This window comes from Octopus bimaculoides, chromosome 10, assembly GCF_046866305.1.
Source record: "Octopus bimaculoides isolate indiv1 chromosome 10, ASM4686630v1, whole genome shotgun sequence".
Taxonomy (NCBI): domain Eukaryota; kingdom Metazoa; phylum Mollusca; class Cephalopoda; order Octopoda; family Octopodidae; genus Octopus; species Octopus bimaculoides.
This window is the reverse complement of record NC_142937.1, coordinates 15,115,812-15,143,445: the sequence shown is the minus strand read 5'-3', so window position 1 is coordinate 15,143,445 and position 27,634 is coordinate 15,115,812. Positions and strand designations below refer to the sequence as shown.

Here is a 27,634-nt window from a genome sequence, read left to right as displayed (position 1 = left end):
AAGTAAATCTAATTTTACAAATTACATTTATGCTTATAATTTAACTATTTACATCGTACAAAGTGTAATTAATATCATCCATTACAATTGTGGTTTTATATAGCAATACTTTATTGAAAATACAATAACACTTACGTGATTCAAAACATCCAAGAATTGATACTGTCACAGCTATCTGACATTCTGGTTTAACAGAATGAAATCGTAATTTGACACTGTTTACTGTGGTACCAAAAGGTATCTTGATAATAGCATCAGGTTTATTGTTTCGTATATGCATGGAATTCTGTAAAAAAGATATAACAAAGTTAATATTGTCTGTTTTAAAACTACATTAAACATACCAATATACAAATGTACAGCTATATATTGACATTTCCAGGTAACTATTGCAGGTACAAGAGAAAGATAAAACTGACATAAGAAGATTTGACACACAAAAGATGCAAGTAATGTGCATAGCAAGAGATCAATCACTGGTTAATTACCTGTAATGAAAAGGTAATTATTTATCAAAATGTTGGTGATAAATGAATAAAGGGATGAATACTGAATATGAATAACAAGCCAGGTAATCACTAGCTTAGAATATATATTATAGCATTTGATTATTTATATACACATTGTGTGGATATATATATATATCTTGTGTGAAGAGGTCAAATGCAAAATAAGGCAATCTAACTGTGATTATTTTTATTTATGCTAAATATATTTTCATCATATAAGCAATAAAAAAATTACAGATGTTTAACAAATTTAAAGTAATAACTATTATTATAATTTGGAAGACAATTTACCCGTCCATCAGAGAGTATCACATCAAACTTCTCCACATATTTGGCACGGGGTAATCTTATTGTTGCACCATATCTTAAAGCATCTCCAACAAAAATTGTTACAGTACGTTTAGTATCATTGAGATGAGGTTTCCAGCTTTTTCCACCAGGTCTGATGGAATTTACATGTTCTTGATTGCTTGAAGTCTTAATGTCCCAACTTCTTATTAATGAAGCATCAGCTAAACCATCATTCATCACACACCAGGATTCTGTATTAAGAGATGAAGAAAACAACATTATTAATTCAATCATTTAAGCTCAGAAAACAAGACAAATTTTTTTACTTTACATTTTACATATGCATACCTGTGCACACAGACATATACACTATCTCACAAATATACACATGAAAATAGATATATCTAAATAATAGAAGCTGGAGAAATAATCCAGTTGTGCCCTCTGTATGAAAATAAAGTATATTTATCATTTTGCAATAATGAAAAATTTCAAATACATACCTGTAGCTGTTGTTGCTGCTTCAGTTGTAGATTCTGGAGAGAAGATATTGAAAAACAATTTAATCTGGTGCCTATATACAACTGCATATAGTATGTTGTTACATGTTTAAATTTAACAATTTAAAAAGTATACCAACACTTTTCTCTCTTTAAGCCATCTCCTTGTGGTTCCAGGACAGTTTGTAAAGTTCTTAAGGGAAGGGTAATGTACTCTAGGATCATTGTATTCTTATTGGTTCTATATCTCCAAGGAAATATAAAATGACTAACATTACTGATTATTGATATCAGTGATATTGAGGTTAAGCAAACTAGGAATCCTTCCTTTCTGCAAGCATTGATTTTATTGGCTTATTCATCTTACTTTTGTGAAATAAATCTAATTTTACCATTAAGTATTTTAATGCACAGGATATGTAATCTCATCTATAACAAATATCGTTTTATATAACAATATTGTATTGAAAACTATTACACTTACGTGATTCAAAACATCCAAGAATTGATACTGTTACAACTATCTGGCAATCTGGTTTAACAGAGTGAAATCTTAATTTTACACTGTTTACTGTGGTACCAAACGGTATCTTGATAATAGCATCAGGTTTGTTATTTCCAAGATGCTTGGTATTCTGTTAGAAATAGAATTGCTTAGTTAATACTATAGGTTTTGAAATATTCATTTTAAGACATAGCAATATATAATATAAAACGATATGAGACATTTCCAGGTAATGATGGAAGGTACTACAAATATGCAAAACTGATGTAAAAGAACACACACACACACACACACACACACACACACACACACACACACACACACACACACACACACACACACACACACACACACACACACACACACACACACACACACACACACACACACACACACACACACACACACACACACACACACACACACACACACAAGAAATAATTGATAAGTACAGGCTAGAGGGAAATTACTGATTAGTTATTTTTAATGAAAGAAGTAATTACTAAAATTCTGGTGCCAACCATTTGTCTATATATATATGTGTGTATGCATGTATATATATATATATGTATATATATATATATATATATATGTATATATATATACATACTTTATCATCATTATCATCATTGTTCAGTGTCTGTCTTCCAGGCATGCATAGCGATGATGATGATGTATGTATGCATATATGTAGGTATGTATGTACGTATGTCATATATATATATGCATGTATATGTATATCTTGTATGAAAAGGCAATGTGCAAAATAAGGTAATGCAATCAAACTGTTATTACATTTATTTATATATAACACGTTTTCATCAAAAAGCAGCAAAATTGAAATTACAAATGATTTCTTAATCTAGAATAATAAACATTACTATAAATTAGTTTACAATTTACCTGTCCATCAGAGAGTATCACATCAAACTTCTCCACATATTTGGCACGAGGTAATCTTACTGTTGCACCATATCTTAAAGCATCTCCAACAAAAATTGTTACAGTACGTTTTTTGTCACTGACATCAGGTTTCCAGCCTTTTCCACCTGGTCTGATGGAATTTACATGTTCTTGATTGCTTGAAGTCTTAATGTCCCAACTTCTTATCAATGAAGCATCAGCTAAACCATCATTCATCACACACCAGGATTCTGTATTAAGAGATGAAAGAAACACCATTATTTGTTCAATCAGTTAAGGCCAAAGATAATGTTTATTTTATCTTTCATTTTACACTTGCATGTACACACGCATATATACATTCACATATATACTTAAACATGGATATATTGAAATAACAGTTTTTGGAGAAATAACCTAAGTGTACCTTTTGCATGAGTAGTATTAGGGCTATGGGACCATGCACTGTAACAGTACATCGTTGTATCCACCATTTGCTGGTGACTCCCTATTCCTGGCAGATGACTCCTTCATACCACTCAGGCAACAAACCCTGGGTTTGTTTGGATAGTCATTGCTGGTGAAGGTTTTATTAGGTCAGAGTACAAATCCTACCTCAACCTCTTCTAGTTACTTTTTATGACACACAGAGGAAATGTTGGGTCTATTCTTTGACATGCTGGTCCCCTCACAGCATGAGAAACAAACATATTATTTTGTAGATGTGAACTTTTTAAACTACATACCTGTAGCTGTTGTTGCTGCTTCAGTTGTAGATTCTGAGGGGAAGATATTAAAGAACAACTGTATTAAAATTAAATCAAATTTTAAAAATTTATATTCAAAGCATAGAAACAATTGTATATAGTGTGCCGTTGCATGTTTAAATTTAATAATTTAAAAAATATATCAAAACTATTTTTCTGTTAAAACCATTTTCTCATGGTTCCAAATCAAAGTTATAGTATAGTTTGTATAGTTATTAAGGCAAAGTTTTTCTTGTTTTTATTATTTCTAGGTCCACCAAGAAATATAAATTAACAGTTACAACCCACGATTGATGCCAGTAAACCCTTTATTTACAGAAGCTCTATTTTGATTGGATCATTTGTTTTACTTTTGCAAAGTAAGTTTAATTTTACCATTCACATTAATGCTTATAATTTGAATATTTTGATGGATAAAATTAAATAGTACTTGATATATAATATCATTTGTAATAAATATGGTTTTATATAACTACGATCATACTCACGTGATTCAAAACATCCAAGAATTGATACTGTTACAGCTATTTGGCAATCTGGTTTAACAGAGTGAAATCGTAATTTTACACTGTTGACTGTGGTGCCGAAAGGTATCTTGATAATAGCATCAGGTTTAATGTTTCGCATATGCTTGGAATTCTGTAAAAGACATATAGGTTAGTTAATATTACATATTTATAATAAAACATGCCAATATAATAGTGTAAAACTATAAAGTGAGCATTTACATGTAATTATTGTGAATACTAAAGAAAGATAAATCTGATGTAAAGGAGTTGTTACACAAGAGATCATTTATGCATATAACAAGCGACTGATCATGATTAGTTATGTGTTTGTGAACTGTTTGCTTTGAGCAGTTCAAAATTGAGTGTTGTTGAAAACTAACTTAGGTGATTGGGTGAGCAGTTCAGAAGCACAGGATGGCACAAGCATGGACAGCCTGTCACTAAGTAAGTAAGGTCTGCAACTCCAAATTACCCAGGCAAATTAAAATCAAGCTGTTGATTGCAACTGTTGAATCAGTGCTCATACACAGTAGTGAAACATGGACACTGACAAACAAATTATCAAATGGGCTAGATGGCTGCTACTCAAGAATGTTACCAATTGCCCTAGCAACATATGACAAATGAATACCTTTATGGAGATCTGCCAAAAGTTAGCGAGAAGATCAGGCAAAGACAGCTGCGACTATCTAGTTACTGCATGCACTGCTCTGAACTGGAAACATCTAAATTGGTCTTGTGGAACCCAATTCATGGTGATGTAAGAAGAGGAAAACATCGTCACACAGTGACAACTGTATCCAGGACCTTGAGGCAGCAATATTGGACTGAGAAGTATGACAGGCAGGCTTTGTTGCTGCAGCCTAGGTTGGAACCCAGCCAAGCCATAATAATAATAATAATAATAATAATAATAATAATAATAATGATAATAATAATAATGATAATAATAATAATAATAATAATAATAATAATGATAATAATAATAATAATAATAATAATAATACTAATAATAATAATATTAATAATAAGTATTAACTACTTAGAAATGTATAATGGAATGAAAACTGAATGTGAATAACTAATCATAGCTATATAATAACTCAATTAGAATATATATTATAGCATTTGACTATATATACGCATTTGTATACACACACACACAAAATCCTGTGTGAAAGGGTGATGAGCAAAATAAGACAATACAATCTCTTATTTTTATTTATACATTAATCATATTTACTTCACAAAAACAATATAAAAATAACAAATGATTACTTAATTTAAAATAATGAAATATCTCTATAATAAGAATATAATTTACCTGTCCATCAGAGAGTATCACTTCAAATTTCTCCACATATTTGGCACGGGGTAATCTTATTGTTGCACCATATCTTAAAGCATCTCCAACAAAAATTGTTACAGTACGTTTTTTGTCACTGACGTCAGGTTTCCATCCTTTTCCACCAGGTCTGATGGAATTTACATGTTCTTGATTGCTTGAAGTCTTAATGTCCCAACTTCTTATCAATGAGGCATCAGCTAAGCCATCATTCATCACACACCAGGATTCTGTATGAAGAGATGAAGAAAGTAGTTTTGTTTGATTATTTAAGCCTAGAATATAAAACATATTTTTCTTATCTTACATTTTAAACTCACATTTATGTGCACACAGGCATGCACACTCATATACACATAAACATGGACATAATTAAATAAAGAAACTTGCTCAAATAATCCAGGTGTGCTCTCTGCATGAGAATCAAGCAGATTTATTTTGCAATTATGAAATATTTTTAATCACATACCTGTAGCTGTTGTTGCTGCTTCAGTTGTCGATTCTAGGGAGAAAATATTAAAAAACAAAACAAAACAAATTAAATTATATTTACAAAGTTACTCAATTCATAAAAACAATTATATATAGTTTGATATTGCATGTTTTATTTCAATAATTTAAAAATTGCACTGAAGCTTTTACTATTAAAGCTATTTTCTCATGTTTCCAACTTAGAGTCTTAAAGCAAAGGAAATATACTCTTGGTTCTTTGTATTTTTATAGTCTCTACCTCCACAAGCAAATATAAATAGACAATTGTCATTCATTATTGATATTAGTGATATTGATAAGGTGGTGAGCTCGGCAGTATCGTTCTGAGTTCAAATTCTACTAAGATCAACTTTGCTCTTCATCCTTTCGGGATTGATAAAATAAGTAATAGTTGAACACTAGGGTTAATATAATCAACTTACCTCTTTCCTGAAATTACTGGCATTGTGCCAAACTTTTATTAATATTAGCCTCTTAAACAGACTGGGAATCCTTCCTTTCTACAAACACCAATTTTATTGACTTATTAATTTTGCCTTTGTTAAGTAAAACTAGTTTTACCAATCAATCACTTTCATTCTTATGATTTAATTACTTTGATGAATAGGATTAATTAGTATATAGGATAGAATTTCTATTACAAATGTGGTTTTATATAATAATACTGTACTGAAAATTGCTATCAAACTTACGTGATACAAAACATCCAAGAATTGATACTGTTACAGCTATCCGGCAATCTGGTTTAACAGAGTGAAATCGTAATTTTACACTGCTTACTGTGGTACCAAAAGGTATCTTGATAATAGCATCAGGTTTGTTGTTTCGTATATGCTTGGTATTCTGCAAAAGGTATATATCTTATGACACAATAAAACAGCACTATACTAATGTAAAATTATATAAGAGACATTTCCAGGTAATGATCGATGATACTACAGAAAGGTAAAACTGATGTTCAAGAGTTGACAAACAAGAGATAATTGTTGAGTGTAGTAAGGAGAGAATCACTGATAATATATATTATAGCATTTGATTATACATAAATATCTGTGGATAAATACTGTGTGAAAAGTTCATATGAAAAATAAGGCAAAGCAATCTATTAATACTTTTAATTATATCGAACATATTTATTTCACATAAACAATATAAAAATTACAAATGATTAATTAATTTAAAATAATGATTATTATAAAGTAGTATATTACTTTACCTTTCCATCACTGAGTATCACATCAAATTTCTCCACATATTTGGCACGGGGTAATCTTATTGTTGCACCATATCTTAAAGCATCTCCAACAAAAATTGTTACAGTACGTTTAGTGTCACTGGCATCAGGTTTCCAGCCTTTTCCACCTGGTCTGATGGAATTTACATGTTCTTGATTGCTTGAAGTCTTAATGTCCCAACTTCTTATCAATGAAGCATCAGCTAAGCCATCATTCATCACACACCAGGACTCTGTATGGAGAGATGAAGTATATAACGTTATTTGTTCAAGATTACAAACCTATGTAAATATACACACATATTCAAAGATATATAAAAAAATAGATAAACAAGGATATAATTAAAAGGAGAGAAACAGCAAGAAAATGAAATAATACCAGAGATTATGTATCTGGGAAAAGGCTGCTACCTGTATGTCGTTTTTTCCTGTATAATATGTACTCATGTAAAATGTGGAGAATTAATTTCAGTCAATGAAATCTTGGTAAAATATCTCTCAAGAATAATATACATGGACTTTTCTTCAGTTGTTTTATGTTTAGAAACAAGAAAGTTAATAATGTATCTCTTGGTTGCTCCAAGTGAACTTCAATATGAGCAGACAATGTGCCCTCAAACAACATCCTATACACACATATACAAATATATATTACTTTTGTATTTAAAAATATCAAAACACCAACACACAGGTATAAGCAGCACACAGGCAAATATACACATACATACAGACATTAACCAACCAAAACACAAATGCATAAAACACTTATCCAAATAAAATGTTCATTCCAAAAAACTATAAGTGCTGAAATAAAAGCCATTATATCCCACATTGATAAATTGTGACAAAGCTGGATCAAAGACAAGTCATCGATGGGGTCATGAATAGCAATAAATAGAAACCAACTATTTGATTGATTAAATGATTGGTGAAACGATCTTTAGTCATATGATTTATTAGTTAACTAGCTGATTAATAATAAAATATGAAATAGAGTTAGTGTGTGCTTTTATTAGGAAAGCAACTCTTCCAAAATTCAATACAAACATATAAATAGTCTCTAGAATCACACAACATCCTTAAGGACCTTCAAGAAGCAAAACGTCACCATACTAGCCAACTATATATGGTAGCTGGAGGAAAAGACTGCAGACAATGACATCAAATGAAGGCTTTACAGAAATGCAAACCTTATTCAAATGACAGCAAAAGATGTTGATTTTATTTAGCAAAAAATGAAAATGGATACTTAAGAGCTATGATTCAGTATTTAGTACATTCTGGGCATTCATACCCGCAACAAGCCAAAATGGCTAATTTATATAGACAGCAGTACAATCTAAAATACTTGTCCTAAGATGCTTAAGAGGAAAAACACATATCAAGATGAAGAAGTAACATTGGTTGATCAAAAGTGACATAGCAAGCTTGTTTGTCAGCAAAAGTGATTCATACCACTAACTGGATGAAAATGTACCAATCAATTAATGAAAAATCCTTAATGTTCACTGCTGCATTTATCAAAGTTGTATTTAAAAAAGAATTCCATGGTATTTTTAATACTATAATGAACTAAAGTCATTTGGTATGTATTATTCTTAGCATATAAGGTGGCGTGCTGGCAGAATCGTTAACATGCCAGACAAAATGCTTAGTGATATTTCACCCATTGTTATGTTCTGAGTTCAAATTCCACCAAGGTCGACATTGCCTTTCGTCCTTTCAGGATCAATTAAATAAGTACCAGTTATGCACTTGGGTCAATGTAATTGACTTAATCCCCCTCCTCCAAGCTGCCCTTCTGGCAAAAATTTAACACAAATAAAGTGCTGTGTGTTTTCTTCTACAATTATGTATATAAAAAAGACATGTGTTTATATAGCAATTGTGTAAATGCAAAACTACATACCTGTTGCTGTTGTTGCTGCTTCAGTTGTAGATTCTAGAAGGAAGATATTAAAGAAAATTAGATTCCTTACATATTAACAAATACACAATACTCTATTGCAAGTTGTAACAATTTTACCTTGCATTACATAAGCATTTTTTAAACAGTATATAGTATATAATAGCAGCTGTTACAAATGCAATTTCATAAAGTAAAACTGTATTGAACACTACAATTGCACTTACGTGATTCAAAACATCCAAGAATTGATACTGTTACAGCTATCTGACAATCTGGTTTAACAGAGTAAAACCGTAGTTTTATACTATTGACTGTGGTACCAAAAGGTATCTTGATAATAGAGTCAGGCTTGTTGTTTCGTATATGCTTGGTATTCTGTAAAGACATATAGGCATAATTGATAGTGTCTGTTTCAGAAAATTACATTAACTGTAAACATGTGAGAGAAATGACTTCAAAGGATTCATATTGCAGGCATTTCAGGAAGACAAAACTGATATAAAAGAGATCATTGATAATTGATGAATAGAACAAAAGAGAAATCTCTCATTGAACATTAATTTTAATGAAAGAAAGAATTATTTGACAAAGTTTTTGCAGTAAATATTTTGAAGTGTATAAATGGATGACAAGTCAACATAAATAATTAGCCATGTAATCATGCAATTAGAATATGCACCATAGCATATGATTATATACAAGTGTGTATATGGGTGTATATTGCTACAACTAAAAAATAGTAATAACTAGATAAAGCAACGACATTTAATAATAATCATCTTTTAATACAACAAACACATTTACTTCCAATACATAACATAACATCTGATTGGTTTAAAATGATAAAACATTTTCGAAGAGGATATTAATTTACCTGTCCATCAGAGAGTATCACATCAAACTTCTCCACATATTTGGCACGGGGTAATCTTATTGTTGCACCATATCTTAAAGCATCTCCAACAAAAATTGTTACAGTACGTTTAGTGTCACTGAGATCAGGTTTCCAGCCTTTTCCACCTGGTCTGATGGAATTTACATGTTCTTGATTGCTTGAAGTCTTAATGTTCCAACTTCTTATCAACGAAGCATCAGCTAAGCCATCATTCATCACACACCAGGATTCTGTATGAAGAGATGAAGGAAACAACATTATTTCATTAGTGAATGCCACTATGTGAAACATAGCTTGTTTTTATCTCACACTTTCTTCACACATTCTCACATACACAAACACAGGATCATCTAAATAATAGCTAAACAAACACACACTTATTAGGAATGACAAAATGAAAGAATAAGGAAAATTAAAAATCAAAGGAACCAATATGTTCAAAATGGAATATATTTGCTTAAAATACAAGTTTGCATTTCCTGTAACATCCTATTGCCACATGACTGAGAATCAAAAATGATTTAGATGTTTATAAGAAATTATTTTAAATCCTCTAATGAACCCCAAAATATTTGGTAAATATTATTCTTAACCTATAACGTAAAGAATCACAGTCTATATTTCCATACAATTTTAAGTTATTATTTTTTAAATTTTTATCTAGTTTGCAAAATTTTTAATGTGAACTCATATGTTGAAACATATTTTGCTGTATCTCAAGGAGGGTCATTATGCCAATGGTAAACACATACACTGGTTGTATTCACTTCTTCATTATTTATTTGTCAATTGGTTAACTATTTAACTGATTAACTAATCGACTGTTTGATTAATTGTTCAGTTAATTAATGATTAATCAAAGAATCAATTAATTAATTGGTTAAATAGTTAAATTGACTAACAGTAATAAAAGAAAATTGACTAATAATAATAAAAGAAATTAATTAAAACCAGTGCATGTGTGCTTATTATTCATCTAATGACCCTCCCAAGATACATCAAAATGCAAATTACTTTTTAATCCAGATCTGTCTTTATATTGCAATTGTTGAAACTCTAAACTACGTACCTGTAGCTGTTGTTACTGCTTCTGTTGTAGATTCTAGAGAGAAGGCATAAAACTACAATTAGATCTCATGCTTAAAAACAACCATATTTTACCATGTTATTTTCTATCAAGCATAAATTTAGAATTTTCTTAAATAGGATTAGATAGTATGTTCTTCATTGTACAGAATAGACTATATCATTTATCATAAATATGATTGCACACAGAAATAATATATTGTTAAATAATATTTTGTTAAATAATATATTATTAAATATTTTGGAAATGTTTCGTTGCACTTACGTGATTCAAAACATCCAAGAATTGATACTGTTACTACTATATGGCAATCTGGTTTAACAGAGTGAAATCGTATTTTTATACTGTTGACAGTGGTACCAAAAGGTATTTTGATAATAGCATCAGGTTTGTTGTTCCGAATGTGTTTGGTATTCTGTAGAAAGAGATATAGGATTGTTAACATTGAATATTTTAGAAATTTACTTTAGAACCACAAACAGTTAAAGAAGAATTTTCTTGATAATTATTGTAAATATTACAGAAAGGGAAAACTCACACACAAGGATAGTTACAGAAATACAAATCAATGATAAGAAAAGAAGAATCTTTGACTGAAAGTTATTGTTAATGAAAGCTTAATTATTTATCAAAGCCATTTCATTAAACATTTTCTGAAGTGGATGAATAGATACACTTCAGTATACATCATAACATGAAAATATACATGTACAAGGATATGAATCTAGATTTATACAATTTAAAAAATTTGTCATGCAGAAGAAACAAATACAGTTTTATGCAATTAATTTTTTAAGTAAACATATTTACATCAGATGTTTTAGTATAAATTAATTTAATAAATTAAAATACTAACTCTGGTTTAATTTCTTCTTGTTAATGAATTATAAAATCAGCTATCTATCTTCTTGTGCCCATTGCAGGCTTTGAAGATGTCAATATATGTTAAGATTGGTTTACCTTTCTCACATTTTATTCATCATTTAATGAAACATACCTTGTTGTTTGCTACCAGCCAGAAGAAAAGGTGAAAGCAAGGTTGAAATTTATATCACTAAAAACAAAGAAGGCTACTTCAATTTTGTGATGCCAGATAATACTGCATTCTCCCCTCTTTTGAAACTGAACTATTCTACAGCAACTCTACAAAAATGACAAATGTTTAATACCATAATTATTAGAAATCAGGATCTAATTTACCTTTCCATCACTGAGTATCACATCAAACTTCTCCACATATTTGGCACGGGGTAATCTTATTGTTGCTCCATATCTTAAAGCATCTCCAACAAAAATTGTTACAGTACGTTTAGTGTCACTGGCATCAGGTTTCCAGCCTTTTCCACCTGGTCTGATGGAATTTACATGTTCTTGATTGCTTGAAGTCTTAATGTCCCAACTTCTTATCAATGAAGCATCAGCTAAACCATCATTCATCACACACCAGGATTCTGTATTAAAAGATGAAGAAAACAACATTATTTATTCAATTGGTTAAAGCAAAAATACTGAAAATAAATTCTTTCAACTCTAAATTTACAGAAATTCACAAACATTTCAACACTTAAACATTCACAAACAATTAAAAACCAAATGGGGACAGGACAGAAAAAAAGGGGTAACAATGCAAGATGACATAAGCTATAACAGTAAGAAATAATATAAGGATGGTACAAATAACAACTATATATTCCTGATGGAAGGAATTTACTAAAAATAGATTTCTTCACTAAAACTATTTCTCTGTAACATCTTCATAATCACATGAATGAAGACATTATTAATTTAGTCATATTCAAAAGAATATTTCTAATCATTGTCATCATTGTTATCATCATACATTATTTACATTATTTACATTGGACGGATATGTGTCCTCATCTTGTTTGTAGTTACAACAACGTTTTGGCTGATTTACTCTCCAGCCCTCATCAGGTGTCCTGGTGGAATTTTGAACCCAACCCTAGGTTCTCATTCCTAAGGTATTTTTTTGCTGATGTTATTATTATTATTATTTATTCAAGGTACTGCCTGCAATTGAACTCGGAGCCTTGGGGTTAGTAGCCCGCACTGTTAATCATTATGCTATAATATAGAACAGTATCGTTATTATCATTGTTTTCACATCTACTTTTCCATGCTTGCATGACAGTAACACATGGTTACAACTATCATATGATGTTAAGACAAAGATACAGTAACACACACACACACAGATACACACACACACATGTATATATATATGCACACACACAATGGGCTTCTTTCACTTTCCATCTACCATATTCCCTCAAAAGATTTTGGTTGGCCCAAGGCTGTAGAAGAAGAAGACAATTGCCCAAGGTGTCACACAGTGGGACTGAATCCAGAACCATGTGGTGTGGAAGCCATGCCTGCACCTAATATATTTTAATTCTCTCATAAACAAGAGGTTTCTATTATTATTATTATTATTACTATTATTATTATTATTATTCAAACACTATCCACTCTGTTATCTCTAAGTAATCTGAAACTGTGAAACTGAAGTTACAGTAAAATTGTGGAGATTATAAGCTATTTACCTGTTGCTGTTGTTGCTGCTTCAGTTGTAGATTCTAGAGGGAAGAAATTCAAGAAAAATCAGATTATAATAAATATTGATTTAAAATTTTGGCACAAGACCAGCAATTTCACCAACCCCCGTACTCAACTAGTACTTCTTTTAACAACCCTGAAAGGACGAAAGTCAAAGTCGCCCTAGTAGAATTTGAACTCAGAACATAAGCATGGATGAAATACCACTAAGCATTTTCCCCAGTATGCTAACAGTTCTGCCAGCTTGTTACCTTCAGATTAATAAATATTGATTTTAGATTTTGGTACAAGGTGAGCAGTTACAGGGAGGTGGGGAGTAAGTCAGTTACATTGACCCCCAGTATTAAATTAGTACTTATTTTATTGACCCCAAAAGGACGAAAGGCAAAGCTGACCTTGATGAAATATCCTTTCTACTACAGACACAAGGCCTGAAATTTGGGGGGAGGGGCCAGTTGATTAGATTGACACCAGTACACAACTGGTACTTAATTTATTGCTCCCCCCCCCCCACAAAGGATGAAAGGCAAAGTTGACCTTGGTGGAATTTGAACTCAGAATGTAGCAATGGGAGAAATACAGCTAATGATTCTTATTTCTTTATTGCCCCACAAGGGGCTAAACATAGAGGGGACAAACAAGGACAGACAAAGGGATTAAGTCAATTACATAGACCCCAGTGCATAACTAGTACTTAATTTATCGACCCTGAAAGGATGAAAGGCAAAGTCGACCTTGGCGGAATTTGAACTCAGAACGTAACAGCAGACACAATGCTGCTAAGCATTTTGCCGGGCATGCTAATGATTCAGCCAGCTTGCTGCCTTTGACCTTGATGAAATATGAATTCTGAATGTAAAGACAGATGAAATGCTCACTGCAGGATAACAATTCTGTCAGCTTGATTAATAATTATATAATATATTGTTGCAAGATATTTTTTTTATATCACATTAAGTTTAACAATTTTATTAAAGAAGATCAGTTGTCATGAATCTGATTGCACCCAGCCAAATTCTACTAAAATCTCTATATGACAGCTTAAGTCACACTTACGTGATACAAAACATCCAAGAATTGATACTGTTACAGCTATCTGGCATTCTGGTTTAACAGAGTGAAATCGTAATTTTACATTGTTGACTGTGGTACCAAAAGGTATCTTGATAATAGCATCAGGATTATTGTTTCGTATTTGTTTGGTAGTCTATAGAAAAAGAAACTACACAATCAATTTACATTTCAACAGACCACTGATATACTAATGAAACAATGACACAAAACTCCTCTAGATGATTACAGTACATATTACAGAAAGGTAACACATGGTAAGCAATTGTAGTTCTATAGAAAATTTAGATGCAAGGCTGGGAGTGTGATTAGAAGCAACGGAAACCCTGACCAGAAGTTTGTACTATTACTGTTCTTTTTTTTTTATCAAACACATTTTCATCAAACATTTCTTTACATCAGTTGATAGAAGTAGTAGTAGTAGTAGTAGTAGTAGTAGTAGTAGTAGTAGTAGTAGTAGTAGTAGTAGTAGTAGTAGTAGTAGTAGTATGCAGTGTAACTGCCTATTGCTGCATCCACCATCAGTTGATGATTCCATACTCCTGGCAGATGACATCTTTGTACTACTCAGGTGACAACTTTCTAACCCATGGTGATGGTGGTAGAGGGGTCTGCTTGGGTAGTCGTTGCTGGTGAGGGTTTTACGAGATTGCAGTGCAAGTCATGCCTCAATCTCTTTTAGTTGCCTTTTATGATGCACAGAGGAAATGTTGGGTCTATTCTTTGGCATGCCAGTTCATCATACATAGTCCTAGAGCAATGTGAAATGAAGTGTTTTGCTCAAGAACATAACACACTACCCAAATCGAAGAACTGAACTCCTATTCTGGCAATTTTTAGTGCAATACCCTAGCCACAAGACCACATGCCTTATATCAGCTGATATGTTAATAATAATTGTTTAACTGGAGTAAAATAATGAAATATCTCTATAATAAGAATATAATTTACCTGTCCATCACTGAGTATCACATCAAACTTCTCCACATATTTGGCACGGGGTAATCTTATTGTTGCTCCATATCTTAAAGCATCTCCAACAAAAATTGTTACAGTACGTTTTTTGTCACTGACATCAGGTTTCCAACCTTTTCCACCTGGTCTGATGGAATTTACATGTTCTTGATTGCTTGAAGTCTTAATGTCCCAACTTCTTATCAATGAAGCATCAGCTAAACCATCATTCATCACACACCAGGATTCTGCATTATGAGATGAAGAAAACAACATTTATTCAATCAGCTAAGGTCACACTATAAAATTAACTTTTTATCTGACAACACACACACACACAGACACAGACACAGACCCCCCCACACACACACACATCAGGCAAATTTGTCGAGTTATCTAAACATTAAAGAAAATGTCTTCATGGAGTTTAGCCCAACCTTCTGTGTTCTTAGTTTGCATCTTGCCAAGATTAATTTTGCTCTTCATCCTTTCAAGATGGATAAAAATGTATTAATCCAAAGTGATGGATTGGTGGATCTAAAAAAGCACCTGACTAGATGCCTTGCAGTGTTTGTTCTGGGTTTTTTGCCTTCTGAGTTTAGATCCTGCCACAGCCAAACATGATTGGTAAACTTAACCTCTCATTTGTTTCAAAATCTCCAACCAGAACCTTGGGTGCCTTTAGCAGAGTCCATGATATTGCAAGCATCTGGGCCCAGTTTCCAGTTTAAGGATAACCTCCTCTCTTCCTTTAACCAATCACAGAAGTCCTACAAAGTGTCAGGGATACTGCCTTCCCTCCTAACTAAGAGTCAAAAAAAAAAATACAGTGATATCTAAATAAACAGGGATAGAGTGAAAAAGGAATAACAAATGAGAAAAATGTAAAAGCAATGGAAAAAGAGAATGTAAGGAAGTTAAAAATGTAACCAATATCTTCATTCTCCTTTCTACTATGGGCACAAACTCTGAAATTTTATGGGAGTGGCCATTTGATTACATCAGCTCCAGTGCTTGACTGGGACTTATTTTATCAACCCCTAAAAGAATGAAATGCAAAGTCAACCTCAGTAGAATTTGAACTCAGAATGTGAAGACAGACAAAATATTTTGTGGCATTTTGTCCAGCATGCTAACAGTTCTGCCAGCTGGCTGCCTTCACCAATGTATTCTTAATGAAATGAAGGAGTTTGCTTCCCAGCCATGTGGCTTTGTGTTCAGTACCACTGTGTGGCACCTTGAGTAAGCACCATCTACTAAAGCCCCAGGCCAACAAAAGCCTTGTGAGTGGAGTCATATATGTATATATGCATGAATGTGTGTGTGTGTGTGTGTGTTTGTGACTCCTTGCCTTGACATCATGATAGTTGTAAACAAGTGTCACTGTCTTACGAGTGGTGTCCTTCACTTCCAATCTTCCATAAAAATATGTTCTGGTATGGGGCAATATATTCCCTTGCTTAGAAACAACTGAAGGTTGGCAACATTAAAAGCATCATTGCCATAATATGTCTCAACAAATTCCTTCTGACCCATAAAACCATGGGAAAGTGGACACAAAGACGTTGATGCCAGCATGTGTTTCATTCCTTTAATCAACTCAAGGTATTTGATTAATATTACTCATAGAATATAACAAACAATGCTGCCTATTTTGATATGTGATTACTTATTTCTATGTAATACAAGATAATGTTTAAAACAAAATCATGCTTATATTGCAATAGTGGGAGTTCTAAATGTCATACCTGTAGCTGTTGTTGCTGCTTCTGTTGTAGACTCTAAAGAGACAACAAAAAATAATTAGACTCCTTGTATATAAACAATTATAAAGTATTCTGTTGCATGTTACACAGTTTTGCTATCATCTCTACCCCTCCATCTTCCGCTGCTTTGCCCCCACCCCTTTTTTATCCGTCTTTTATTTTTCATATTTTAAGGTGTATATTCTCCCTTAAAAAAAAAGCATTACAATTTATTTAACAATGTTTTTAAAAATAAATATCAAATAGGATATAATATAAAATATCAGTTTTCATAAATATGATTGCATATAACAAAACTGGATTGATATATATGTATGGAAAGAATATTTATACTCACGTGATTCAAAACATCCAAGAATTGATACCGTTACAACAATCCGGCAATCTGGTTTTACAGAGTGAAATCGTAATTTTACACTGTTGACTGTGGTACCATACGGTATCTTGATAATAGCATCAGGTTCATTATTTCGTATATTTTTGGTATTCTGCAGAAAAAGGTATCACGCAGTTAGCATTGTCTATTTTAGAAATTTACCCTACAACACACCAATATACTGATGAAACACTTAAAAGATTGTTATTTGCATCATCTATAGTGAGATCAGGAATGAAAATTTGTACATTTATTTTTAACATGTCTAGACAGGTTCAGATACAAAATATGCCAGGTGCTGTAGAGTAAGTCTTAGAAGAATAACTTCTGCCTTTTAGACGACAATGTGATGTTTAACAATGATGATGATGATGATTGTGAATAAACATTCATTACATTTGACAGAGTAACCTGAATGCTAAAGGGTTACTGTTCCACACCAATTCCATTGTGTTTCATTAGTTTGAAGCCAGTAATATTTGAGGCAAGACACCACCATCAAACTAAACTTACAGTGTAACATTTTTAAAAATCCAAATTAACATTACAAAAATCTATTTATAGCTGAACAGAAGTTAGATTTATTTACTTCATAAAATGGTCTGGCTTACACTACATTATTTGTTTAATTGGTAGACTCTGTTGTTGGTTATTCTAGATTTCCATCACCTCTCTTATAATGTAGTCACAAAAAAGATATGCTTTCACATATTGGTTATAAGTTACAACAAATAAAATTTACCAAGGAAAATAGCTCTGGAGTAGCTTCAAAGCATTTTAGATATCTAATTGAGTGAATGGTATGTGATTGGTGGAAAACCAAAGTATCAAATTCAGCAAATAATAAAATCAAAGTAGAAGTTTTGCACAAAAAAGTTAGATTGAAGTGGAAAAGATGAAAGCTTGGATTGTAGGTCAAAGAAACCAAAATTTAGTAGTACTGATGAAACAATTTTTGAAGTGGAGGTTAGAGCAGATGTGAAATGGTTTAATGATTTTGCTGGTAATGAGGGCTGGTGTTACAGAGTGAAAATAACGAAAAATAGAAGTCTGACTGCACTAAATTAGGGCATTTTAAACATAAATATATTACTGAGCATTTAGAAGGCTATAATATTCGCTAATAACTCTGTTTATATGGTGTTATTTATAATAATTATTAGGTGGTAAGCAGGCAGAATCATTAGCATGCCAGGTAAAATGCTTGGCAGCATTTTTTCCATCTTTATGCCCTGAGTTCAAATTCCACTAAGGTCAACTTTGCCCTTCATCCATTTTGGGGGTCAATAAAATAAGTACCAGTTGTTTGGCCTTTTGCCAAAATCTGAAATCAATGTAAATGATTTTAGATTTCTGATTTTACCTATACTTACCTATAATTAGAGGAGTTTTAAAGCAAAGATTCCAGAGGAACCTTTTGTTGTGTGCAAGAGTCTACTATCAACAAATAAAAAAGATATAATATTTTATGAAACTAGTCTTAAATTAATTATCAATTGTTTAGAATTTAATTAAAACACATGCTGAGAATATTTTGTAAGAGATATAGAGATGAATTACTGACAAAACTCTGAAGATATTGTGTGTGAGTAAATTACAGCTTTAAGAATACTATTCAACTACTACTGTAGTTGAATGATATATTAATTAATCAATAAATTTATATAATTATAACCAATATACTTATATAATATAAAGATCAAAATATTTCTTGAAACGAGTATAATTTACCTTTCCATCAGAGAGTATCACATCAAACTTCTCCACATATTTGGCACGGGGTAATCTTATTGTTGCACCATATCTTAAAGCATCTCCAACAAAAATTGTTACAGTACGTTTTTTGTCACTGACATCAGGTTTCCAACCTTTTCCACCTGGTCTGATGGAATTTACATGTTCTTGATTGCTTGAAGTCTTAATGTTCCAACTTCTTATCAATGAAGCATCAGCTAAACCATCATTCATCACACACCAGGACTCTAGATTAAGAGATGAAGAAAACATTAGTTATTCACCCTATTAAGGCCAAATATTCTATCTAACACTTGACACATGCATACACACACACAAACACCCGTGCATACACACACATGCATACAAACACATGCATACACACAAACGCACACATGCATGTATGCTTCATACATAGTTGTATATTTTCGCTTTGTACTAGTTTCAGTCATGGAGTGACAGTGATCTCTGGCTCTTCTTTTAAAAGTTTTTAGTAATTTATGCCACTCCAGTATTTATTGCATTATGCTGTGCCAGCATGGATGATTTTATGTGACACCAGCACAGGTAGACTTTTACACGGTGCTGGCACAAGTGCCTTTTTTTGTGGTGCCAGCAAGGGTACTTTTCTATGTGGTGCCAGCATGGGATGTCTTTCTAGAATTTTGAAATAATTTACCTGTTTGTGTTGTTGGTGGCATCGTTGTTGTTGGAATAGGTGTGGCTAAAACGAAAATGAAGACAAAGAAATGTAATAAATTATCAGAAAGTTCACAAATGTACATGTATTATTTCACAAAATATTATTTGTAAATATATTATCAACTACAATCCATTGAGAACGTCTTTTTACTGAATTTAATAAATATTAAACAATGACTTCTTATACGTACTTGTCGGTAGAGGTGTAGTTGTAGGAAGCATTGTTGTTGTTGGAATTGTTGTGGTTGGAACTGGTGTTGTTGCTATGGAAACAAAGAGATGTTAATTTAATACTATTCTTACAATATTCTTTATAATTCACTTCACAAAATGGAAAGAACGAAAACACAAAAGCAATTATAGAAATAATTGCAACTACAATTAGTACAGACATAGCTCTCTGATTAAAAAGTTTGCCTTGCAACCATATGGTTGAATCTCACTATATATCATGCTACACAAGTAGCTTCTACAATAGCATTGGAATGACCAATGTCTGGTGAAAAGGAATTTTTAGACAAGAGCTATGAGGAAATCATTGTGTGCGTGTGTGTGTTAGAGTTGAATTCAGTCTTGTTTTGACAAAACAGTATATTAGCAGTTCAATAAATAGTAGTTCCATAAAATTTATACCAAACGAAAATAACTACTGGGGCCGATATGATTAAATAAAGCACTCAAGAATACTGCTCCAGCATGGCTGCTGTCCAGTGACTAAAACTAGTAAAACAATGGCTTCAAAGTTTGGTACAAAGTTAGCAGTTTTTGAGGGGAGGGGGAATTTGATTACATCAGCCTCCAGTGCTCAACTGGTAATTATTTCATTGACCTCAAAAGGATGAAAGACAAAATCAATCTTGGTAGAATTTGAACTCAGAACATGAAGCTGGATGAAAAGCTGCTAAGTACTCTGCCCAGCATCCTAATGGTTCTGCCAGCTCACCACTTAAACTAGTAAAATGATAGAAGACTATATAACTCTGGACATTTCACATAAGCTAAATTAATGAAATATTTTATTTCTTTAAATTCTTGGTTTCTGCGAAATACAAACAGAACACTACAGAGTGTCCACAAGGTCTAGGTACATGGAGTAAATAAAATCATAACATAAACAATTAAATATAAGAAATAATAATTTCTTAAAGTATGTGTTAATCCCCATGTATCCAGACTTTGTGGACACCCTGAATATTATAAGAATACATCATTTAAGCATCTTATAATCTGTACAAAATAAGCAATAGAATAATAGTAATTCCTATAGAATTGGGGGGGGGGGAGGTATGTTGATTACATTGACCCTAGTATTCAACTGGTACTTATTTTATCAACCCTGAAAGGATAATGAGCAAATCAATCTCAGTGGAATTTGAACTCAAATTGTCTTCAATTTTTTTTTTTTTCTTTTGACACTATAGTTTATGATGACAAGGGTTAAGGTTTCCAGCTGATTCAATCAACAGAACAGTCTGCTTATGAAATTAACGTGTAAGTGGCTGAGCACTCCACAGATATGCATATTCATAACATAGTTTTCAGGGAGATTCTGTGTAACACAGAATGTTACAAGGTTGACTTTTTGAAATACTGGTACAACTCATTTTTGCTAGCAGAGTGGATTGGAGCAACATGAAATAAAGTGTTTTGCTCAAGGACACAATGCACCACTAGGTATCGAGCTCATGATGTGAGCCAAATATGCTAACCACTAAACCATGTACTTTCACTCAGATCATAAAGGCAGAAGAAATGCCATTAATTCAGTTCTTGTTATTAAGAAATATTTATAAAATTATTTTCAAACCTAATGTCATCCAAAAATATATCCATTAATTAATCAGTAATTACAAACATATTCATGAGGACACACGATGATTGCATTATTTTCTAAAATATTCTGGTTTAATCATTTCATAATTATTTTTGTTATATTTCAAGATGGTCATTTTTTTTCTTCTTTTTTTGCCAAATATAACAATATCTGTTTCAACAAGATTTCACACCAGGATTCTTGCAAAACAAATACATAAATGTAATAATTATTGTTGCTTTGCATCTAACAATCTACAGATGACTGAATATGATAAAGAATCACAGGATTTGTACAAAATGTTATAAGTTACAATAATTGGAACCGTTTCATACTCACATTCAGATTCAAAACATCCTTCAAAAGATACTGTGATTAACATTCTGCGATTTGGTGAAACAGCTTTAAAGTGGATTTTCACAGTGGTTGATGTTGTACCAAATGGAATTTTGACAATGTCATTCTTTGCATTATTCTAAATACACAAGGATGGAAAAAAAATAATGAAGTAGCTTCTGAAAACCTCAAGAAAATATGCAGATTAATTTTTACAAAATCATCGTTCATGAAATAGTGTGTGCCTAGTATGAATATGTCTCATATGTGATGAGATGATTGACAGGAAACTTTCAATCTAAACAAGACAAAAATATATCCCATAAACAGGTAACTTTGCTAATATGTTCCCATAAAAGAGTTGTTTGAATGCCTGAATGAGGATGGTGGAGATAGTGCCAATATAAATTATATTACACCAATATCTAATCATCTTACTGTAATCATCAATATCTAATCATCTTACTACAATATCTAAAAAAACTCATTAAAACTTGCCTTGAATCTCTTATTCTCTCCACCACTGAGAATAACATCAAACTTAGCAACACCTCTAGATCGTAATAGATGAATAGATGCACCATATCTTAAAGCATCACCAACAAACATCGTTACTGTGTGTTTCTTATCACTGACAGTAGGTTTCCAGCCTTTGAAACCAGGCCGAATAACATCTGGATTTTCATCATTGCTTGATAATTTAATGTTCCAAGCCCTTATTAATGAGGTATCTTCCAAACCATCGTTGAATACACACCAGGATTCTAGAAAATAATATCAATGAATAAAATGCAATCAACAAAACACCATTATTATTAAGAGTATTATTACAATTTTCAACATTGCTAAAATTTCAATGAAAGAGAATTAGTTTACCTGTTTGTGTTGTTATTTGTTGTGTTGTTGTGGGAATAGGTGTGGCTAAAATTTAAATGAAAAGAAAATTCCTATACCATCACATAGAGTTTATAAATTTATTATCTTATCAAATATTGTTTTAACATTTTAACAAAAATAATATATATTGCATAAACATTTTATTACACTTTATTTCTTTGAATATTTATAAATTAATCTTTTCACTTACTTGTTGGCAGTGGTGTTGTTGTAGGAATTGTTGTTGTTGGTACTGGTGTTGTTGCTATAAGAACAAAGAAAAAATGTTATGATGATAAGTGCTGTGTGGTTTTGTTTTTTTAATAGAAGGAATGAAAACATAAACTGTGTATCTGATGTAGTCATAATTTCAACAACATCTGGAGATTTAGAATAGTCTAAAGTTTGATAAATTCCCTAAAATTAGATATCTCTATCTGTTTTGATTTTTTGAAACATAAAAAGAACATTATGTTAAATGCATATATCACTCAACAGTGTAAACTATATAATGGAAACAAAAGAATAAAACCAACTTTCTGTTATTTACAATACTATTATCTCAGAGTTGAAAGAAATATTTTTATGCACGATGCTTGAAAGATTGCATTTAATTGTAGGTTGATATTATCAAAATATTTTTATAAAATTACTTTCAAATTCAATGTCAACAAATATCATAATCATTAATTATGAATGATTAAGCAAAGAGTAGTGATGATAAGCAATAATTGTAATAATCTGTAAATATTATATTTAATTCATTTATAACATATTATGTTCATGTTATATTTTCATTAATTTATAATTCATAATAATGTGTGTGGAATGCTTTATTGGTGTGTAAATATTGCAAAATGTAAGAGATTTCAATAAGAAATTTATGATCAAAGAATCATTTCATACTCACACTCAGATTCAAAACAACCTTCAACAGATACTGTGATTAACATTCTGCGATTTGGTGAAACAGCTTTAAAGTGGATTTTCACTGTGTTCGATGTTGTACCAAATGGAATTTTGACAATGTCATTCTTTGCATTATTCTTGATAAATGAGAAAATTAGATAAAAATAGCATTGAATGAAAAATATTTCATAGTAAAACACAATGCAATTCACAAAGTGAAATATTTTCCCTATGTCATACACTCATGTTCGTAAAATATTTTAATTATTCTGCTAAAATCAAGGTAATAACCTTTTCTGATCACTTCACTTTCCAGAGATTTTATCATTTTGATTACTCTTGCTATAACTGGGAAAAAGATTAAAATAGAATGACAAATTATGTCTGAATTTAGTGCAATAAGATTTAGATAGCTTTCCATTATATTAAGTATTTGTATAACAATTACTTTATATTAAGTATTCTAAAATGGCAAATAAATACATATAAATGTGGCATAATTCTTTCATCTGCTTCGTTTAAGTGTTTACTGTGATATTTTCAAAATAAATTAAATTCATTGAAAGTTACCTTGAATCTCTTATTCTCTCCACCACTGAGAATAACATCAAACTTTGCAACACCTCTAGATCGTAAGAGATGAATAGATGCACCATATCTTAAAGCATCACCAACAAACATCGTTACTGTGTGTTTCTTATCACTGACAGTAGGTTTCCAACCTTCGAAACCAGGCCGAATAACATCTGGATTTTCATCATTGCTTGACAATTTAATGTTCCAGGCCCTTATTAACGAGGGATCTTCCAAACCATCATTGAATACACACCAGGATTCTAAAGAGCAATATCAATGAATAAAATATTCATGAGTATTATTACAATTTCCAAGAACGGTAATATTTCTATGAAAGAGAAAGACTTTACCTGTTTGAGTTGTTATTTGTTGTGTTGTTGTTGGAATAGGAGTGGCTAAAATATAAGTGAAAGAAAAATTTTCATATATCATCCATCATATATAGAGTTCATAAATATACAGGCGGAATTCTGGTTTAAGCATGCCATATAACTCCATATAATTATTTTATTTTTTGGAATTTTCAGAAAATCTTTATGGATTTTTTTCTAGATATGTGGGAATTCACATGACTATGAAATAATTTTTTTTTTTTAAATTTTTGGATTTAAAAAAAAAAATCATAGTTTAAAATATGGATAGTCTGAATTTTAGGCTTAAAATCCCAGCAATAAATCATTAAATGTGTATATGGGGAGAAACATTGAAAAACATCAATATATCAGACTGACAAACAAACGAGAAGGGTATGATGTGGTCGTGTGAAGTGCTAAAATTAACAGTTAAATAGCCCTTAAATCACACACTCAAAGTTTTGTTTTTGTTTTTGTTTTTTTGCATAATCCTATGAATTTTCAGTGTAGAACACAAATTCGCAAAAACTTTCTGAAAATTCCAAAAAATAAAGAATTTACAAGGGGTTGTATGTCATGCTTAAAGTAGAATTCTATCAATATTGATATATTAGTTAAGAAAGTTTTTCAAAATTTTGACAAAAAATTATATATTACAAAAGCCACTTTATTTACTTGACTTTAGATAATTGTAATGAATATTTTTACATACTTGTTAGCAGAGGTGTAGTTGTAGGAATTGTTGTTGTCGGTGGTGGTGTTGTTGCTATAAGAAGAAAGAAAATATACTAACAAGTGTATTATCAAAGAGAAACAGTGAAAACACATAAACATCATATCACTAATAAAAGTAACTAATGGCTGTGTGGTAAGAAGTTTGCTTCTCAACCGCACAGTTGCAGGTTCAGGCTCACTATGTGGTACATTAAGCAAGAGCTTTCTACTGTAGCTCTGGGCCAACCAAAGCTGTGAGAATGAATTTGGAAGACAGAAACTGAAAGAAGAATGTTGTATGTGTGCGAATACATACATATATATATACATACATACATATATATATATATATATATATATATATATATATATATATATATATATATATATATATATATATATATATATATATATAAGTGTGTGTGACTTCATGTTTGTCCTCCACCAGCACTTGACAATCAGTGTTGATTTGTTTACATCCCCATAACTTAGTGGTTCAACAAAGAGACTACAATATAATAAGTACCAGGCTTTAAAACAATAAGTTTTGGTGTTGATTCCTTCAACTAAAAATCTTCATGCCCCAGCATGGCCACAGTCTAATGACCAAAACAAGTAAAAGAATTAAAGAGTGCTACAGTCATCAATTATGCACAATAATTACAGAATAGCCTGCTCATGAAATTAATGTGCAAGTGACTGAGTACTCCACAGATATGTACAGCTAATGTAGTTCTCAGGGTGATGCAGTGTGACATAGAATGTGATGAGGCTGACCCTTTGAAATACAGGTACAACTTACTTTTGGAGCCACATGCAATAAAGTGTCTTACTCAAGGACACAATGCATCACTGGGATTTGAACTCATGACCTTATGATCATGAGCCAAATACTCAAATCACTAAGCCATGTGCCTTCACTATTTCTGTTTAGTCTACAGATGAGTCAAGATTGAAAAGAATTTTGAGATTTAGACAAGATATTTACTAGTACTGAACCAATGTCAACAAATATTACAATAATTAATTTATGAATGATTAAGCAAAGAGTAGTGATGATAAGCAATAATTACAATAATCTGTAAATATTATATTTAATTAATTTATAATTTATATTATATTCATATTATACTTTTTCGCTAATTTATAATTCGTAATGTGTGTGAAATGGTCTATCAATGTGTAAATATTGCAAAACATAAGAGATTTCAATAAGGAATTTATGATCAAAGAATCATTTCATACTCACACTCAGATTCAAAACAACCTTCAAAAGATACTGTGATTAACATTCTGTGATTTGGTGAAACAGCTTTAAAGTGGATTTTCACTGTGGTTGATGTTGTACCAAATGGAATTTTGACAATGTCATTCTTTGCATTATTCTGAATACACAAAGATACTCAAAATGAAGGCACTTTAAACAAAAATATTATTACAGTAAAATATACAAGGTAATTAACATGTTATAATGCTTTCATATAAAATGATATCACCACCACCATCATCATCATTCAGTGTCCATTTTCAATGCTAGCATGAATAAGAGAGTTTGACAGGAGTAAGTACGCTGGAGAGCTGCACCAGGCTTCATTCTGTTTTAGTTTGGTTTTTGTGGTCAGATGCCCTTCCTAACGCAAACCACTCCACTGAGTGTTCTGTGTGCCTTTTACATGTCACTGGCACTGGACTTGACTACAATTTCACTTGGCTTGATGTATCTTCTCAAGCATAACAAATCACGAAAGGTCTTGGTCATTTGTCATCGACTCTGTGAGACTCAACATCTGTCGATCATGCAACACCACTTCATCCCACATCTTCTTGGCTCTACCTCTTCCACAGGTTCGCTCCATAGTTAGTAACTGGCACTTATTTACGCAGCTGTCCAAGTCCATACTCATCACATGACCATACCATCATAATCTCTT

General features: G+C 31.7%; 1 protein-coding gene across 1 annotated transcript in view; it reads right to left on the bottom strand.

Annotated features, from left to right (window-relative positions):
- LOC106875008 (uncharacterized) overlaps positions 1-27,634 on the bottom strand; it is a 153,714-nt gene that overhangs the window by 68,149 nt on the left and 57,931 nt on the right. Inside the window, exons 74-107 of the mRNA XM_089358397.1 lie at positions 26,953-27,088; positions 25,702-25,755; positions 24,987-25,031; positions 24,631-24,896; positions 24,062-24,197; positions 23,363-23,416; positions 23,152-23,196; positions 22,774-23,039; positions 22,279-22,414; positions 20,318-20,389; positions 20,104-20,148; positions 19,422-19,672; positions 17,652-17,802; positions 17,297-17,329; positions 15,546-15,796; positions 14,580-14,730; positions 13,511-13,543; positions 12,147-12,397; positions 11,211-11,361; positions 10,929-10,961; positions 9,839-10,089; positions 9,189-9,339; positions 8,965-8,997; positions 7,038-7,288; positions 6,514-6,664; positions 5,799-5,831; positions 5,309-5,559; positions 3,964-4,114; positions 3,455-3,487; positions 2,709-2,959; positions 1,785-1,935; positions 1,304-1,336; positions 801-1,051; positions 136-286 (exon numbers count right to left, since the gene is read on the bottom strand). Of these exons, the coding sequence (XP_089214523.1) occupies positions 136-286; positions 801-1,051; positions 1,304-1,336; positions 1,785-1,935; positions 2,709-2,959; positions 3,455-3,487; positions 3,964-4,114; positions 5,309-5,559; positions 5,799-5,831; positions 6,514-6,664; positions 7,038-7,288; positions 8,965-8,997; positions 9,189-9,339; positions 9,839-10,089; positions 10,929-10,961; positions 11,211-11,361; positions 12,147-12,397; positions 13,511-13,543; positions 14,580-14,730; positions 15,546-15,796; positions 17,297-17,329; positions 17,652-17,802; positions 19,422-19,672; positions 20,104-20,148; positions 20,318-20,389; positions 22,279-22,414; positions 22,774-23,039; positions 23,152-23,196; positions 23,363-23,416; positions 24,062-24,197; positions 24,631-24,896; positions 24,987-25,031; positions 25,702-25,755; positions 26,953-27,088 (4,702 nt within the window). The remainder of the gene's footprint in view (positions 1-135; positions 287-800; positions 1,052-1,303; positions 1,337-1,784; positions 1,936-2,708; positions 2,960-3,454; positions 3,488-3,963; positions 4,115-5,308; positions 5,560-5,798; positions 5,832-6,513; positions 6,665-7,037; positions 7,289-8,964; positions 8,998-9,188; positions 9,340-9,838; positions 10,090-10,928; positions 10,962-11,210; positions 11,362-12,146; positions 12,398-13,510; positions 13,544-14,579; positions 14,731-15,545; positions 15,797-17,296; positions 17,330-17,651; positions 17,803-19,421; positions 19,673-20,103; positions 20,149-20,317; positions 20,390-22,278; positions 22,415-22,773; positions 23,040-23,151; positions 23,197-23,362; positions 23,417-24,061; positions 24,198-24,630; positions 24,897-24,986; positions 25,032-25,701; positions 25,756-26,952; positions 27,089-27,634) is intronic.